The sequence below is a fragment of the Ischnura elegans genome, chromosome 3 (genome assembly GCF_921293095.1).
Source record: "Ischnura elegans chromosome 3, ioIscEleg1.1, whole genome shotgun sequence".
Classification (NCBI taxonomy): domain Eukaryota; kingdom Metazoa; phylum Arthropoda; class Insecta; order Odonata; family Coenagrionidae; genus Ischnura; species Ischnura elegans.
In genome coordinates this window covers 2045417-2060275 of record NC_060248.1, presented here as the reverse complement: position 1 = coordinate 2060275, position 14859 = coordinate 2045417, and the positions used below count along the sequence as shown (strand labels likewise).

The 14859-nt window shown below is 40.4% G+C and overlaps 1 protein-coding gene across 5 annotated transcripts in view; it reads right to left on the bottom strand.

The window, feature by feature from the left end:
* The window catches only part of LOC124155324 (major facilitator superfamily domain-containing protein 6-B), a 186506-nt gene that overhangs the window by 65454 nt on the left and 106193 nt on the right, over window positions 1–14859 (bottom strand). For all 5 annotated transcript variants that reach the window (XM_046529046.1, XM_046529049.1, XM_046529048.1 and 2 more), the window contains one exon: window positions 5584–5845. In XM_046529046.1, the coding sequence (XP_046385002.1) occupies window positions 5584–5845 (262 nt within the window). The remainder of the gene's footprint in view (window positions 1–5583; window positions 5846–14859) is intronic.

The following is a 14859-nucleotide window of genomic DNA, read 5'->3' as shown; positions in this document are numbered from 1 at the left end:
TGTCTTTAACGATTTTATTGTCAAATTTAATGTTTTCCTTGAGATGCTGCATAAAGCACCGGAGCCTTCCAATATCATTATGGCCTGTGATTTCAACTGTGACTTGCTTCAAGATTCAAGGGATCGAACTGACTTTCTCTACTGCTTCAGTATTCAAATAACTAACTTCAAACCAACAAGAATAACTCAATCATCACAAACACTTATAGATAATATCCTCACAAATATTGATCTCAATGCCATAAAAACTGTTGTGGTAGAAACTGACACCTCTGATCATTTTCCCATTATCATTACAGTATCAATCAAAACTCATTCTACACACAAGTTGATCAATAAAAGAAATTTCAGTGATCACAATGTCACATATTTTCAATACATTTTTCAAGCTCAGGATTGGTCTGATGTATATCGTGCTAGTTCCTTTGAAAAGAGCTTTCATGCCTTTTACACTACTTTCCAGTATCACTTTGATGTGGCTTTTCCGCTAGAAACCAAGAAAATCCAGAATTACTGTAAACGCAAATCCTGGGTCACCAATGATATTCAATTTTACTCCAAAGTCCTTAAAAACCTTGCAATTGAATCAAAAGCATCTGGTAATGAGGATTGTAAGGCACATTACAGGGAAATGAAAATATGGTATAGGAAATTAATTGTAACTGCAAAAAGGACGTTTAATGACAATACATTATTTAATGCAAGCAACAAAACAAAAACTGCCTGGAAAATTACAAATGCTGCCAAAGGAAATCTTAAAAATCAATCTTTACCGAAAATGAAGGACACTACAACAGGCTCTCAAATAAATTACACTGCCCTTGCTGATCTTTTCAATCAACATTTTTCCAAAACTCCTAGCTTAACCTCATCCAATAACCCTTTCAGACCGTCATTCACCACTACTATGTCATTCTTTACCAGTCCCTGCACAGAATCTGATCTCAAGTCAATCATTATCAGACTAAGCCGCAAAGAAAGTACTGGGCCAGATGAAATAACTGGGAAAGTGATATTATCCTGTTTTGATATCATAAAGTTACCTCTAATACACTTAGTGAATGAATCACTGAAACTGGGCATTTTCCCAACACCACTAAAAAGGTCAAGAATAATTCCTCTCTACAAAAATAATGGCAGCACTGATGACCTCAATAACTACAGGCCGATTTCACTACAGAATACATTTTCCAAAATTTTTGAGAGAGTCATGTACACTCAATTAATATCCTACATGGACAAATTTAACCTCTTCTCTAAAGACCAATATGATTTCTTCAAGGGAAGTCCACCACTTCTGAAATTTATCGAGCAATCGACAATGTACTACTCTCCATTGATAACAAACGTGAAACTTTGGGGCTTTTCTTTGACTTCTCCAAGGCATTTGACCTAGTGAATCATACGCTTCTCTTGTGCAAACTAGATTGTATGGGCATCAGAGGCACACCTCTCAACTGGATTGCATCGTACCTTCACAATCAATCTCAGACAGTGAATCTTTTGATCGATGGCACTAAACATACCTCTAGTATTTGTTCATCCTCAATGGGTGTCCCACAAGGGTCTATTCTTAGACCTTTTCTATTCTTGAAATACATTAACGATTTACCTACAACTTTATCATGCACAGATAATATTACACCAATCCTATACGTGGATGACACAAATGTGATCATCTCCTCCTCTTCACGTAGCTACCTGATTGATAAAGCTAGGCAAGTTACAGAAATACTTGGTAAGTGGGCCAATGAAAACCATTTAATTGTAAACGCTGAAAAAAGCAAATTGATTGATTTCTCCACAACGAAACATCTCTCATCAAGCCTACTCATAAAGAGTAATCACAAATCAATTGAGCAAGTGTCTTCTCTCCAGTTTCTGGGTGTATGTTTGAGTTCAAATCTTTCTTGGACCCAACATACTGATCTCTTGAGTCATAAACTAAGTTCCACATGTTACTTACAGAGACAACTCAGTAGTTCAGTAAGAAGGGATACACTCCTTACTCTGTACTATGGGGAGTTTTATTCCCATATCTTACACAGTATAATTTTTTGGGGCTCCTCTCATATCAACTCATTACGCATTTTCAGACTTCAAAAAAAGGCTGTTAGAATCATAGCCCAGAAACCAGCCAGATACTCATGCAGACCCTCATTCAAGGAGCTAGGCCTTCTGCCACTGCCTTGCATTTATATAATGATTACTGTGTTGTACATCAAATCTAATATCATAAGCTTTCCCCTTAATAGTGACCATCACTCCCATCACACGAGATGCAAGCATGACATACATCACACTACTACAAGGACAAACTTAAACAAACTTGGCCCGAGGGAAATGGGGGTACGACTATACAATAAACTCCCTGCTGATGTAAAAAATATTTAAAAATTTAATGCTTTTAAAATACAATTAAAAAGGTTCCTTCTTTCAGGTTCATATTACTCTTTGGAGGAATACTTGCATGAGTAAAGGGCTCGATGGAATGTAATACAATGTGATTTTTTTTTTCCTTCTTTGTTATGAGTGATTATTATATGTGATATATATGTACACTGATTTTATGCTTTGTGAAGTAACTTATGTTTTTGATGGACGTGCCTTATACCTTGACAAATGTACCTTGGTCTTTTGGGCAAATAAAACATATTATTATTAATATGTTACTTTTGTTGCACACCCCTTGCGATATAAGTCAAGAAAACAGCATAGGGGCTCCCATTTACCAGTGAGAAGAGAAGACATACCTTAGTGATCCTCCCTCAAAACAAATTTTACAGCATGTGCTCAGCGTATTTCCCAACTCCCTACTGTTGTTTAGGCACCTATGACGTCACGCCTGGCCTCGGCAACGCTCGGGTGTCTTCGTGCAGCGGTTGGCTCAGAGAAATTTTTCTCGATTTCAAAGTCAATTTTTTTATTTCTTTGGATGATGAATGGAGAAACTACAGGAAAATTTGCGAGCTAATGTATCCATTTTTACCTGTTCAAAATACTTTTTATAGCAATTGACGACCCATGCAATTTACCCATTGCAGTAATAAAGAATTAGCCATGCCAGGGTTTAACAACATGCTATGTGGGTCGTATAAGTCTTAAGAAAAAGCTATAAAAACATGTTTTCATTATAGTTTCCTTTTAGCTCTATAAATGTTTGTTAACATTTTTCCATACAATGCAACCTTTCCAAAATGTAGAATTTTACTTTTGAGATTAGAAAAAGTCACTGAAGGCCAAAACTGGTGAATATAGTGGCTTTTGTAACAATTGAAACTTTAATTCTGTAATATTACAACTGAAATGGTGTGAAACCATGCATTGTCTTGTTGAAGGAAAAACATTTACTGTTTCAAATAAGGACACTCTTCTTGTTTTCTCCTGTGCATTCTCCTGTCCAATAACCATGCATAACACTCTCCTGTTATCGTTTTCACCTCACGCAAGAAATCACTGTAGATAATTTGGCATACACCCCAAAATATTGTAGCCATGACCAGACCAATCCATTTCACCATCTTTGACTGCTTTGTAGCCCATTCATCCTCAAAATTGCATTTCTAACCTGTTCTTTTGTCACTGTAGCATAGTGTTGAATCCATATCCATATACGTATATCATAAAATTTGCATCCGCGTCTATTGCAAAAGTGAACCACAAGGGCTGACATCAAGGGTTTTAATTAGAGATGTGCGAATAGTATCCGTGAATACTCAAATACCTCGAATACTAGAAAGTATTCGATATTCGAGGTCTCGAATAGTTGTACGAAAAGTACCGCCTCGAATACCTCGAATACCTTGAATTTCGCATCGTACACTGTCGCATGCACGTCGTTGGTAGCTGACTCGGGAAAATGTACAGAACTCTAGTCTTTTAGTGCATGCAGCCGTTATAGGCAAGTTGACGAACTACATCAAATTCGCGGGTCAGAGCGGTGAAAAGAGTTCAACGTGGGGAACCTAAATTGATACGGGTGAAAAAATCCGAAAATCCCCGGATTCCCCCCACCAGGAGAACCTCAGTGCCGTGGGATAGTAACATCGGCGCATTTCCCACGATCTGCTATCCCCCTCCATTCAGCATTCGCCACTCTGACGCTTTCATCTTCTCCAAAATGAAAAAAAAAGGTGCTAGAAATCAAACAAAAGGTCCTAGAAATCAAACTAAAGGTCCTAGAAATCAAACAAAAGGTCCTAGAAATCAAACAAAAGGTCCTAGAAATTAAACAAAAGGTCCTAGAAATCAAACAAAAGGTCCTCACTCGGGCAGGGGTCGTAGTACGAAGACCTTAGCTTCGAAAAAAATATCAAGTTACACGAGAACAATAAAGACGTGTCTCACGCCCCCCTTTTCTATCCCTCTGACCTTTTTCTGCCTACCTGCTTCGAAGTTCCACATTTCTGGAGCTCAACTGCTGCATGAGTACCGTGGGATAGTGACATTAGCGCATTTCCCAAGATCCACTATCCCCCTCTTCTCCGAAATAAAAAAGGTCCCAGCTCGTGCAGGGATCATATTACGAAGACCTTAGCTTCGAAAAAATTATCAAGTTACACGAGAACAAAAGAAATGTGATCCGCCCCCCCCCCTTTTCTCACCCACTGACCTTTTTCAGCCTACCTGCTTCTAAGTTTCCAGTTTCTGGAGGTCAACTGCTGCATGAATCACCTATTAGCCCAAAAGGTGTCTAACTATGACTTTCGGCAATTGATATTACACCTTTGTTGGATTGAAATATTAGTAATGTGCGCATAATTTAAAAAAGAACAAGACCAAACGCGACGCATTTCTGACTTTATCTAAGCATTTTACGCGAGGAAATAAATGTCAAAATACGACGGAGACTTAGCATTCTGGCGAAACTCGATATGAGCAGCAGAGCTTCTCGGACGTTGATGTGGTATTTTTTTCTGAAAACATATATCAAGTTACAATTTATGAGTGGTGCTATAAATCTTTATTGTTACAGTCCCAGTATTTTCTCAGGATATTTGGTTTCTCCCTGATAGCAATTCCAATTCATCTTCTTATCTCGTGAGAACTCCCAAAGATGGACTGAAAATAATTGAAGAAAATTTGGTGGAGATGAGCTTGTATTTTACAAAATGCCTCAGATTGTCAGCTAGCACTTGGCAGCAGAAGTGGGGGTAAAGCGATGTTAGTTGAATTAATTATATGCCCAATTGTTTCCATAAAATTAAAATATTCCATTAATCAGCTAAATTCCTGTTCGAATCCTTTAAAGGAAATCAAAATTACTCCCCAAAATCTTGTGTTGCCTGCTGCATAGGCAACCGAGTCAAACATTCCAGCATTCATCATTTAGTATTCGAGGTATTTGAATATTTGAGCAATGATTTAATATTCGAATTCGATATTCGAGTTCGAGAAATCTGCTATTCGACCCATATCTAGTTTTAATACATCATCTCCCAGTTTTGGTTCACATGACGTTTAGGGGCTATGATGGTGCCAACTGAGGTTGTCATGATCTTGGTGTGAATCAGGTATAAGCAGCACCAGACAGATCCCATCCCCAGCCAGTTGGTATTCGTGATTGAGAGAGAAGTACTGTACCTGCATGAGTGCCTCAATGGGCAGCAGGTGCCACGGCGATGAGGCAGCCGAGACAAGAGCGCAGCGCAGGGCATAGGCGGCAAGGGCAAGGGAGAGTCCACGCGCATGTGTGTGGCGCCCTTGGCTGCCCAGCCGAGCCAAAATGGCGCCCGAAAGGTAGAAGAAGGCCGTCTCACCGAGGAGTGTCTCTGCAGCCAACACCAACCCCTCAATCAGCTTGACTGAGTGCGACGACGACACCTCGGCCCTCTCCTCCAGAAACCTGCCAACACCACGAGAATGCACATCAGACAGACATCATTAGTCTCTCCTTTGGAATGCAATCAAAGCATGACAAAAAAATGAATGTTTCCCCAAAATCAATCAGCAAATACTTGATATCACTAAGCAACTGGCGGTTCGTAGAACATTGCCACCAGTAACGTGCCTGAATCCAGTTGTGCTGCAAGCAAATCAATCAATCTGGCATCGTCAATACAGCTCTTGAAATAATTTGAGCAATGAACGGAGGTTTGATAAAGTTTTTGGATAAAATGAGCAGCACCAGTTCTGCTTCTCAACAAAATTGAGTTTCCCTAGTTGCTACAGCTGTCATTGGTTTTGTGCCAAAAAGCCGTTTGTTTGTAAAATTGATGCTCTTAATGGGGGCTTCAGCTGTCGCATTGCAAAGGGGGAGACAAAAGAATGGAGAGGCAGCTGTTGCAGTTCCGATGACAATGATGAGAGGCATGATGTGGTGGAAGTTCTTGATACCTATGTAAATTTAGACATTGCAACATTTCCACTGAGATGTGAAGTCCAGATGAATGCTCGTATTGGGGCTACATATATGGTTTGCTGAGTGGTCACTCTTTGCCTTTCTTGTTCGGATTCCGAATGCAAGAGTGCCAAGACAGTAGTCCAAATCTGTGGGACTGATCAAAAATAAGGCCAACAAAATTTGAGACCTGTAGGTGAACCCTTGCTCAAATGACATTTAGGGTGGTGAGGGTCAAAAATTGAAAAAATTAGTATTCTAAGGCCATTCCCTTGAGATTTTGCTGAGTTAAAGACAAAAATTTCATGCATTTTGACGTGTCTGCCACCTTTAAGCTGCAAAATGCCAAATTTGATTGTGTGTCCACAACGAAAATATTCCAACGCCCACGCAGCGCAGCAGATAGGAGAGCGCCAGGCTGCTCGCATCCCGTCCCCACCGCAATCTTCCCCTCCCATGCATCACGCGCCATCATTCATTCATCCTGCATGTGCTGCTCTGCTAGAAAAGCACTCATCTTTGATAGGATAAATTGGCAGATGGTAGAAGGTAAAAAAGTATGCGTAGTGAGGAGACTTTTCCCCTTTTTGGAACCTCATCAGCGTCAAACAAATCGATGTTGCCAACTTTTACCGAAGTGATGAAATGTTTTTGTGTTATTCACGATGTTATCAGATCCAAGAACGCAGGCAAGGAGCCTGCGGTCTACAAAGTGGCCATTCGAGTGGCTAGAAAGGTGTGCGAACTTTGGAGATGTGCTTCTCTTTCGATAACGTCTGAGAGAGCAGTCACTGAATAGATTTTGGAAGGAGGCCCCTCACATCCCCTCCCCTCTCAACCCTACCCCCTCCCACGCCCCAAATGCACCAAAATAATAATAATATTTATTTGCCTGGAGATCTTGGTACATACATGCTCCATGATATACGGCATGTCAATGTTTAGTTACAAAAAAAGACATTTAAGGAAATAATAATAACCATTACCCATACAGAACATATTTACATAGTTGAATATTCGTTAATAGAATAAAATAAATGTATCAAAAAGAACTCCTTCACCTTAAATTTAACACTAGACATTTTTTCCAAGCTCTTAATGTTTCTAGGAAGCTTGTTGTATAGTAGTAGTCCCATGTTAAGGGGAGAAAGGCTGGTTTTACTGATTCTGATGAACTTTACATGTAAATTGTTAGAGTTCCAGGTGTAGTGGTCGTGAATACTATCGTTGGTAGCATACAAACCAAGATTTTTTTTTCTTTTTTTTTTCAAGATGGCGCCCGAGTTGGCTAATTGTGAAGTTTGCTCCGAAAAAATTGTTGATATTCAACCAAAAATCAAGTGTGACTTCGGTTGCGAGTTGTTTTTTCACGCCAGCTGTGTTGGCCTAACAAAAAGCTTGATAACTGCTATTGCTAACAACACGCAGTTACATTTTCAGTGCAACAAGTGTTTGTTCGCAACATGTGACTCGATGAAAAACATGGAAAAAAAGCAAGAAAAAATAATGCAGATTGTTACAGATCTCCAAGCGAAATTATCAAACTGCATAGACATAATGTTGAAGCAGTATGAAGAAATCGTTGCCTTAAAGTCGGCGAGTAAGAATTCGCACGTGAGTGATAATATACAAAATCAAGCGTACTCTAAAGTGTGCGTAATACCTCAATCAGGTGGTTCAGAAGTTATAAAAAAGGAAACAAAGATGGTTCGTTTCGATTACGGGTCTTCTTCAACACTTCTTAAGGACACCTACCGTCAAAATCCCTCGACGAAGAAATCACTTGCGCCCGACGTACAAGGTGAAGAGTTAAAACAAGCGTCAGGCAATGAAGTGGAGTTGGCGAATGCTAGCCCTAGTAATAAAAATGGAATCAGGTTGGGAACCAAGAATGAAGATTTCACGCTCGTCACATACAAGAGAAAGCCGAGACCGAAACCAATCATTGGAACTGCAAGCACCGACAACACCATATCCGGCATCCCAAGGAAAACACATCTCCATGTGTGGCGTTTTAAAGTAGGTAACACAGTGGAAGCTGTAAGGAAATTTATTATCGATAAACTTCCAGATAAAGAGGTGGAGGTAGAAAAGCTGCAGGTAAGAGGGGACTCTTATGCCTCATTTCGCGTGTCTGCCGATTACAGGCTCAAAAATGAACTTGAAAATCCTGAATTTTGGCCAGAAAACGTACTAGTAAACAGGTTTTTTTTTCGGAAAGTTCGGAAAAATCCCCCATCTACCTAAATGACGAATGGTACAATACTCCAGTTTTGAATGATAATATTTCCAATCAAAAAACAGTGAAAATAGCCAATGGTATAAGTGTTGCCCACATTAATATTCAGTGCATGAGGAACAAAACTACCCAATTAGAAGTGTACCTCCATAATACCGAACCAGACTTCTTGTGTGTATCTGAACACTGGATGAGTGCTGAAGAACTAAGTGTATTTTGTATTTGTAACTATAACTTGGTTTAGCCGCTCAACATACAAAAATGGGGGTGTAGCCATATTTGCACACAACAGGCTACGAAATGAAATTAGTGCTTTTAATGTCTCCAAATTCGTGGAAGAAAAAAACTTTGAGTGTGCAGTGTGTTTTCTCACAACAGCCATTGGGACTTTGGTACTAATATCACTATATCGTTCGCCTGTGGGTGATTTCCATGTTTTTATAAACAGCCTTGACAAACTTTTGGAACTACTTTATGTTAACCAAAGAATTCTAGTGATAACTGGTGATTTAAATTGTGACTATTTAGTGGATTCACCACAGCGGACAGAATTACTGAACATTGTGAAATCATATGGCTTATTATGTTTAATTGAGGAACCAACTCACGTGACAAAGACTTCTAAGTCATTAATTGATTATATGATAACAAACTATAATCATAGTAAGAGTGTATCCACTGTTGTTGACCTTGGTTTATCCGACCATCACATGATCATGTCGACGTTTGATTTGAAACTTCAGAGTGTCAGACCTAGTAAAATTACCACCAAGGTGTTCTCAAAGGAGAACATAAATTTTCTAAAAAGCGTTCTAATGTTGGAAACTTGGGAAAATGTTTATATATCTCACTCATTTGAGAATAGTTTTGAGATCTTTTACGACAAATTGCTCCATCATATAGAGTGTTGCATTCCAACCGTCACCATCAACATTAAAAATAGGAAAAACAAATGTAAAAAACCATGGCTCACTGAGGAAATAATTAATTTGTCACGCATTGTAAAAGAAAAAGCACATAGATACAAAAATTCCCAGAATAATGAATTGTTCTTAGATTTTCAAAAGACAAAGAAGAAGTATACTGCTTTACTAAAATATTCAAAAAAATCTTTTAATGACAAACGCATAACTGAAGCACAAAATAAGACAAAGGAAACATGGAAAATTATCAATGCACAGCTCGGTAAAAAACGTAACCCATGCATACCAAAATTTTTCAATGACGATGGTTCTTTAATAACTGATCCAAATATAGTATGCAATCGAATCAATGAAGCCTTTTGTAATTTAACTAAATCCCAGCTCATAAACAATAATAACAACCATTGTTTAGTAGATTACACCAGTGAAGTGCATTCCCTTTACCTTTATCCATGTGATGAAAAAGAAAAGGTTAATGTGCTTAGATAAATTATCTAACTCTTCAGTTCCTGGAGTTGATAATATACCTGGTCGACTAGTAGCGGATTTAAAAAACTTATTGTGCAACCATTACTATTTTTAGTCAATGAATCGCTGAGGCTAGGGATCTTTCCAGAACCCCTAAAACTGAGCAAAGTAATACCCGTGTACAAAAACAAAGGTAATAAGGATGATATAACCAACTATAGGCCTATCTCACTTTTAACACAGCTTTCTAAAGTTTTTGAACGTATATATTACAACAGATTACTTTCTTTTGTGGAAAAATACAAAATTCTTTCTAACTCTCAGTGGGGATACCGGATAGGACGTTCTACAGAGGATGCCCTCATCACTGCCTGGAATTTTATTTCAAATTCTTTGGATAATGGCAAACAGGTCTTGGCATTATTTTTTGATTTCTCTTGTGCCTTTGATATGGTTAATCACTCCATACTCATAAACAAGTGTCACCAAAATGGAATCAGAGGAGTCGCACTGGAGTGGCTAAAATCATACCTTAGCAATAGAATGCAATGTGTTGAAATGAGACTTAGTGACACACTATGTAAATCAAACCAAAACAAGATAACGACAGGTGTCCCTCAAGGTAGCATCTTGGGTCCTCTACTCTTCCTGATATTCATTAACGACTTGCCCTTGATTGTTAATAGCATCCATGTCAAACCAGTCCTCTTTGCAGATGACACAAACTTCCTAATTTCAGCTAATGACATCAATGAAGTACATCACTATGGTCAGCATATATTAGATTTAGTCTGGAATTGGTGTCTTTCCAACAAATTAAAATTAAACAGTGCAAAAACTCAGTCTATGCTGTTTAACCCGAATCATTCCAAAGATCTTGGAACATTGACACTGAACAACCATACACTGAGTCTAACTAAAACTTGTAAATTCTTAGGGTTACAAATTGAAAATACTGGGAACTGGTCCTTCCATGTAAAAGACTTGTATTCGAAATTGTCCCGAGTACTGTATAGTGTGAGGTTCCTAAAAGCATCCTTACCTCACAAGGCGATGATGTCAGTTTACCATTGCAACTTTATAAGTAGAGTGACTTATGGTATTGTATTCTGGGGATCAACTGTAACGCTATTAGATACAATTTTCAAGATGCAAAAAAAGATTATAAGATGTATAATGAGTAAGCCTTATACTTATTCTTGTAAAGCCTTATTCAAAGAACTGAATTTGTTAACAGTGCCTTGTATATATATATATATATATACTACTTCATTCATTCACACGACGCCTTAAGCGCAAATATGCATATAAATTCACAGGTAAGGAAAGAAAGGGAAAGGAACATGGAATAGAAAAAGGACAAGGACAACGGTGCTGTGGTAGATGGAAAAAGCCAGAAATCAGAGGGTAAAAATGCGGCCTGACTGGGACTCGAACCCAGAACCTCCTGGTTGCCGGCCAGGTGCTCTACCAGTTGCGCTACCAGGACGCTTAGATTTACCATGATTTCGGCGGGGGTTTATATACAGTAAACTCCCTTTGCTATGGCCCACAAGAGTAACCAATAGATGGCACTGGGGCAGCTCACCACTCACCAGCAGAAGGAATGGACGAGGACACAAGGATGAAAGGAAAGATACACACTCACACGATAGCAGGAAAGAGACAGGAACATGCGTTTCGGGGCACGCTGAGCCCAAGTGAAATAAGCCAATATGGCCGATACACTACTTCATTCATTCACACGACGCCTTAAGCGCAAATATGCATATAAATTCACAGGTAAGGAAAGAAAGGGAAAGGAACATGGAATAGAAAAAGGACAAGGACAACGGTGCTGTGGTAGATGGAAAAAGCCAGAAATCAGAGGGTAAAAATGCGGCCTGACTGGGACTCGAACCCAGAACCTCCTGGTTGCCGGCCAGGTGCTCTACCAGTTGCGCTACCAGGACGCTTAGATTTACCATGATTTCGGCGGGGGTTTATATACAGTAAACTCCCTTTGCTATGGCCCACAAGAGTATCCTTGTCCTTTTTCTATTCCATGTTCCTTTCCCTTTCTTTCCTTACCTGTGAATTTATATGTATATATATATATATATATATATATATATATATAAATAACGGACAAAATAAACACTAATAAAAAACATAGGAACACATAGAAAAGGACAATGAACAACCACAGACACTCCTGCAAAACCCCACCCTTTCATGAACCCGTCCCCATTCACACCGCCTCACACAATAGTTCCTTCGACAAATGTTTTTCCCTAACCATCATTGAAATTCTGCCAGAAAACGCAACCATCATCGAGGTGAGAACGAGGGAAATGGCACATATTTGGGTTGAAAAGGCGTTTGAAACGCCCGGGCTAAACATTGCCCACTAATAGTCAAAGCAAACCCTACCCCCCCTTCCCCCCCTCTCCCCTTCCCCTTCTTCCACCCCCACTACTCCACCAAGGAGAGCTTCTGGAGGATCCGCCGGCAGCAGTTCACCTTCAGCACTGACGATAGCGGGTCAACCCGCTGAAACGTTTGCAAGCTTCTTTGTGAGTGTCCTTTTCCAAGGTTGTTTTTACAAATTTTCGATGGGACGCAGCCCATCTTTCTCAAGTGAGAAGAGGAGGGAAAGTGAGGAAAGGGCATAAGGAAGGGTGCAAGGCAGAGGGCAAAGATGGAGGGAGGAAAAACGGTGGACGGGGATTGGTTGTTCTTTCTAATGGGCGCGGTTGATTCCTGGACCAGAAAACGCACGGAAAGCCCATATGCATGCCTGTTCCAAGTCCTTCAGCTCTAGGGGGGTGGTAGACGGGGGGAGGGAGGCTAATATTCCCACTTTTTAGCATTGGTCAAACAGAGCTTTGTGGGAGGAAGCATGAACGGCGACTGGAAGGGAAGCAGAAACAGAAGAAACGCTATTGCATGAAGAGCGATGCCCGTTCATTCGGATGCAAAGGGGAGTGGTGGATAAGCCGATATAAAAAGCGGGGCATTTCTGGCACAACAGTATATACACAATGTTTTTTGTTGTGCAAGAAATGTCTGACACAGAGGGGAGAGGGAAGGCAAGGAATTGATCGGGAAGGGGTTCGGTGATGAGGATGTGACAAGTTTTGCATCTTGCACGGTTGCAGGGCGAGGGCTGTGGTTTAATATAGATACTTTGTTTGGGCAGTGGTTTGGTTGTTTTTAAGATGCTGGCCAGATTTGGTGGTCTTTTAAAAACGAGTGAAGGGCATCGCGGGAAAAATCTGGAAGTGGTCGTGTTATCTGAGAGGATGGGGAAAAGGTCTTTTAGGGTCCTACGCAGTACGTCCACGCCCGGAAAAAAGGTCGTACAGAGAGAAAGAAACTGCGACGAATTGTCCCCGCCTAGTTTTTTCGGGACATATGATTTTTTTCGGATTTTATTCCGGAGAAGGGATTCCGGGTAACCCCTTCTCCTGAGAGCATGGTGTAAATTTGAAAGGAATCTATTAAGGGAGTCTGGATTATTACATATTCTGTGACCACGGATGGAAAGAGAAAAAGGGAGGGAGCGTTTTGTATGTGTCGGATGACAGCTATTGTAGTGTAGATATTGCTGTTTGTTTGTGTTTTTAATGTGTACAGACGTGTGAAATTTATTTTTTGTGAGAAAGATGTCCACATCAAGGAATGTGACATGAGTGGAGGAGGAATATGAAGTAAAATTTACAGATGAAAATGAATTGAGGCAGGAGATGAAAGTGATTAGGGATTCCATGCCATGTGGCCACAAAAGAAAGATATCATCTATATATCGGACCCAAAGGGTGGGTGTGAGTGGGTATTGGGAGAGAAAAGACTGTTCTAGACGGCCAAGAAAAAGGTTGGCATAGGACGGACTGAACCGGCTCCCCATAGCGCACCCCTTAGACTGTGTGTAGTGATTGTTATTGAACGAGAATGAATTGTGTTTCAGTATTATCTCGGAGAGGTCGACGAGAAACTTTGTGCTCGGAATCTGTGGAGTGGAGCGCTACTCAAGGAAGTGTTCGAGAGCGGATAGGCCTTCTGTGTGCGGTATGGAGGTGTAAAGAGATGTGACGTCGATGGTCGCCATTATGACGTCTTTGTCCCCAGGAAGGGTGGTTGAGTGAAGGCGTTGGAGGAAGTGATACGTGTCTTTAATGTATGAGGGAAGAGAGTGCACTATGGGTTGGAGGTAATGGTCAACAAAAGCGGAAATTCGTTCTGTGGGAGATTGAATGGAAGAAACTATCGGACGGCCGGGATTATTAGCTTTGTGTATTTTAGGTAGTATGTAAAAATGAGGGCTTCGGGGGTTGGAAGGTGATAGTAGTGCGATGTCTTGGGTTGTTAGTCCTTCATGTGGTCCGTTTTCCTCGAGGAAAGAAAGAATCTTTTCTCGGTATTGGGGATTGGGATCAGCAGGGATGGGTTGGTACGCTGAAGCGTCGGACAATTGCCTAAGCGCCTCGTTGTTGTAGTCAGCTGCATTCATCACGACCACCGTAGACCCTTTGTCTGACGGAGTGATGACGATGTCCGGGTTACGGATGAGGGAATTTAATGCCAACTTTTCTGTTCGCGAAAGATTGTCCCTAGGTTTAATTGATTTAATGAAAGATTTGTCCGAAAATTTAGAGAGGAGGAGATTACTGAAAATTTCAATAGGATGATTGGAGGGAAGAGGTTTGGGTTCGTGCGAAGAAGGAGGCTTAAATCTCGTCAGTGCACTATGGACGGTAGAAGAATGTTGGGTGGGGTTAGGATGGGTCTCCCAGAAGAACTTCCACTTAAGTTTACGGCAGAACTGGAGTGTATCTTTCAGAATGTGAATGGGGTTTACTTTCGGCGTGGGGCAGAAAGAAAGCCCTTTGTGGAGGAGAGAGAGCTGG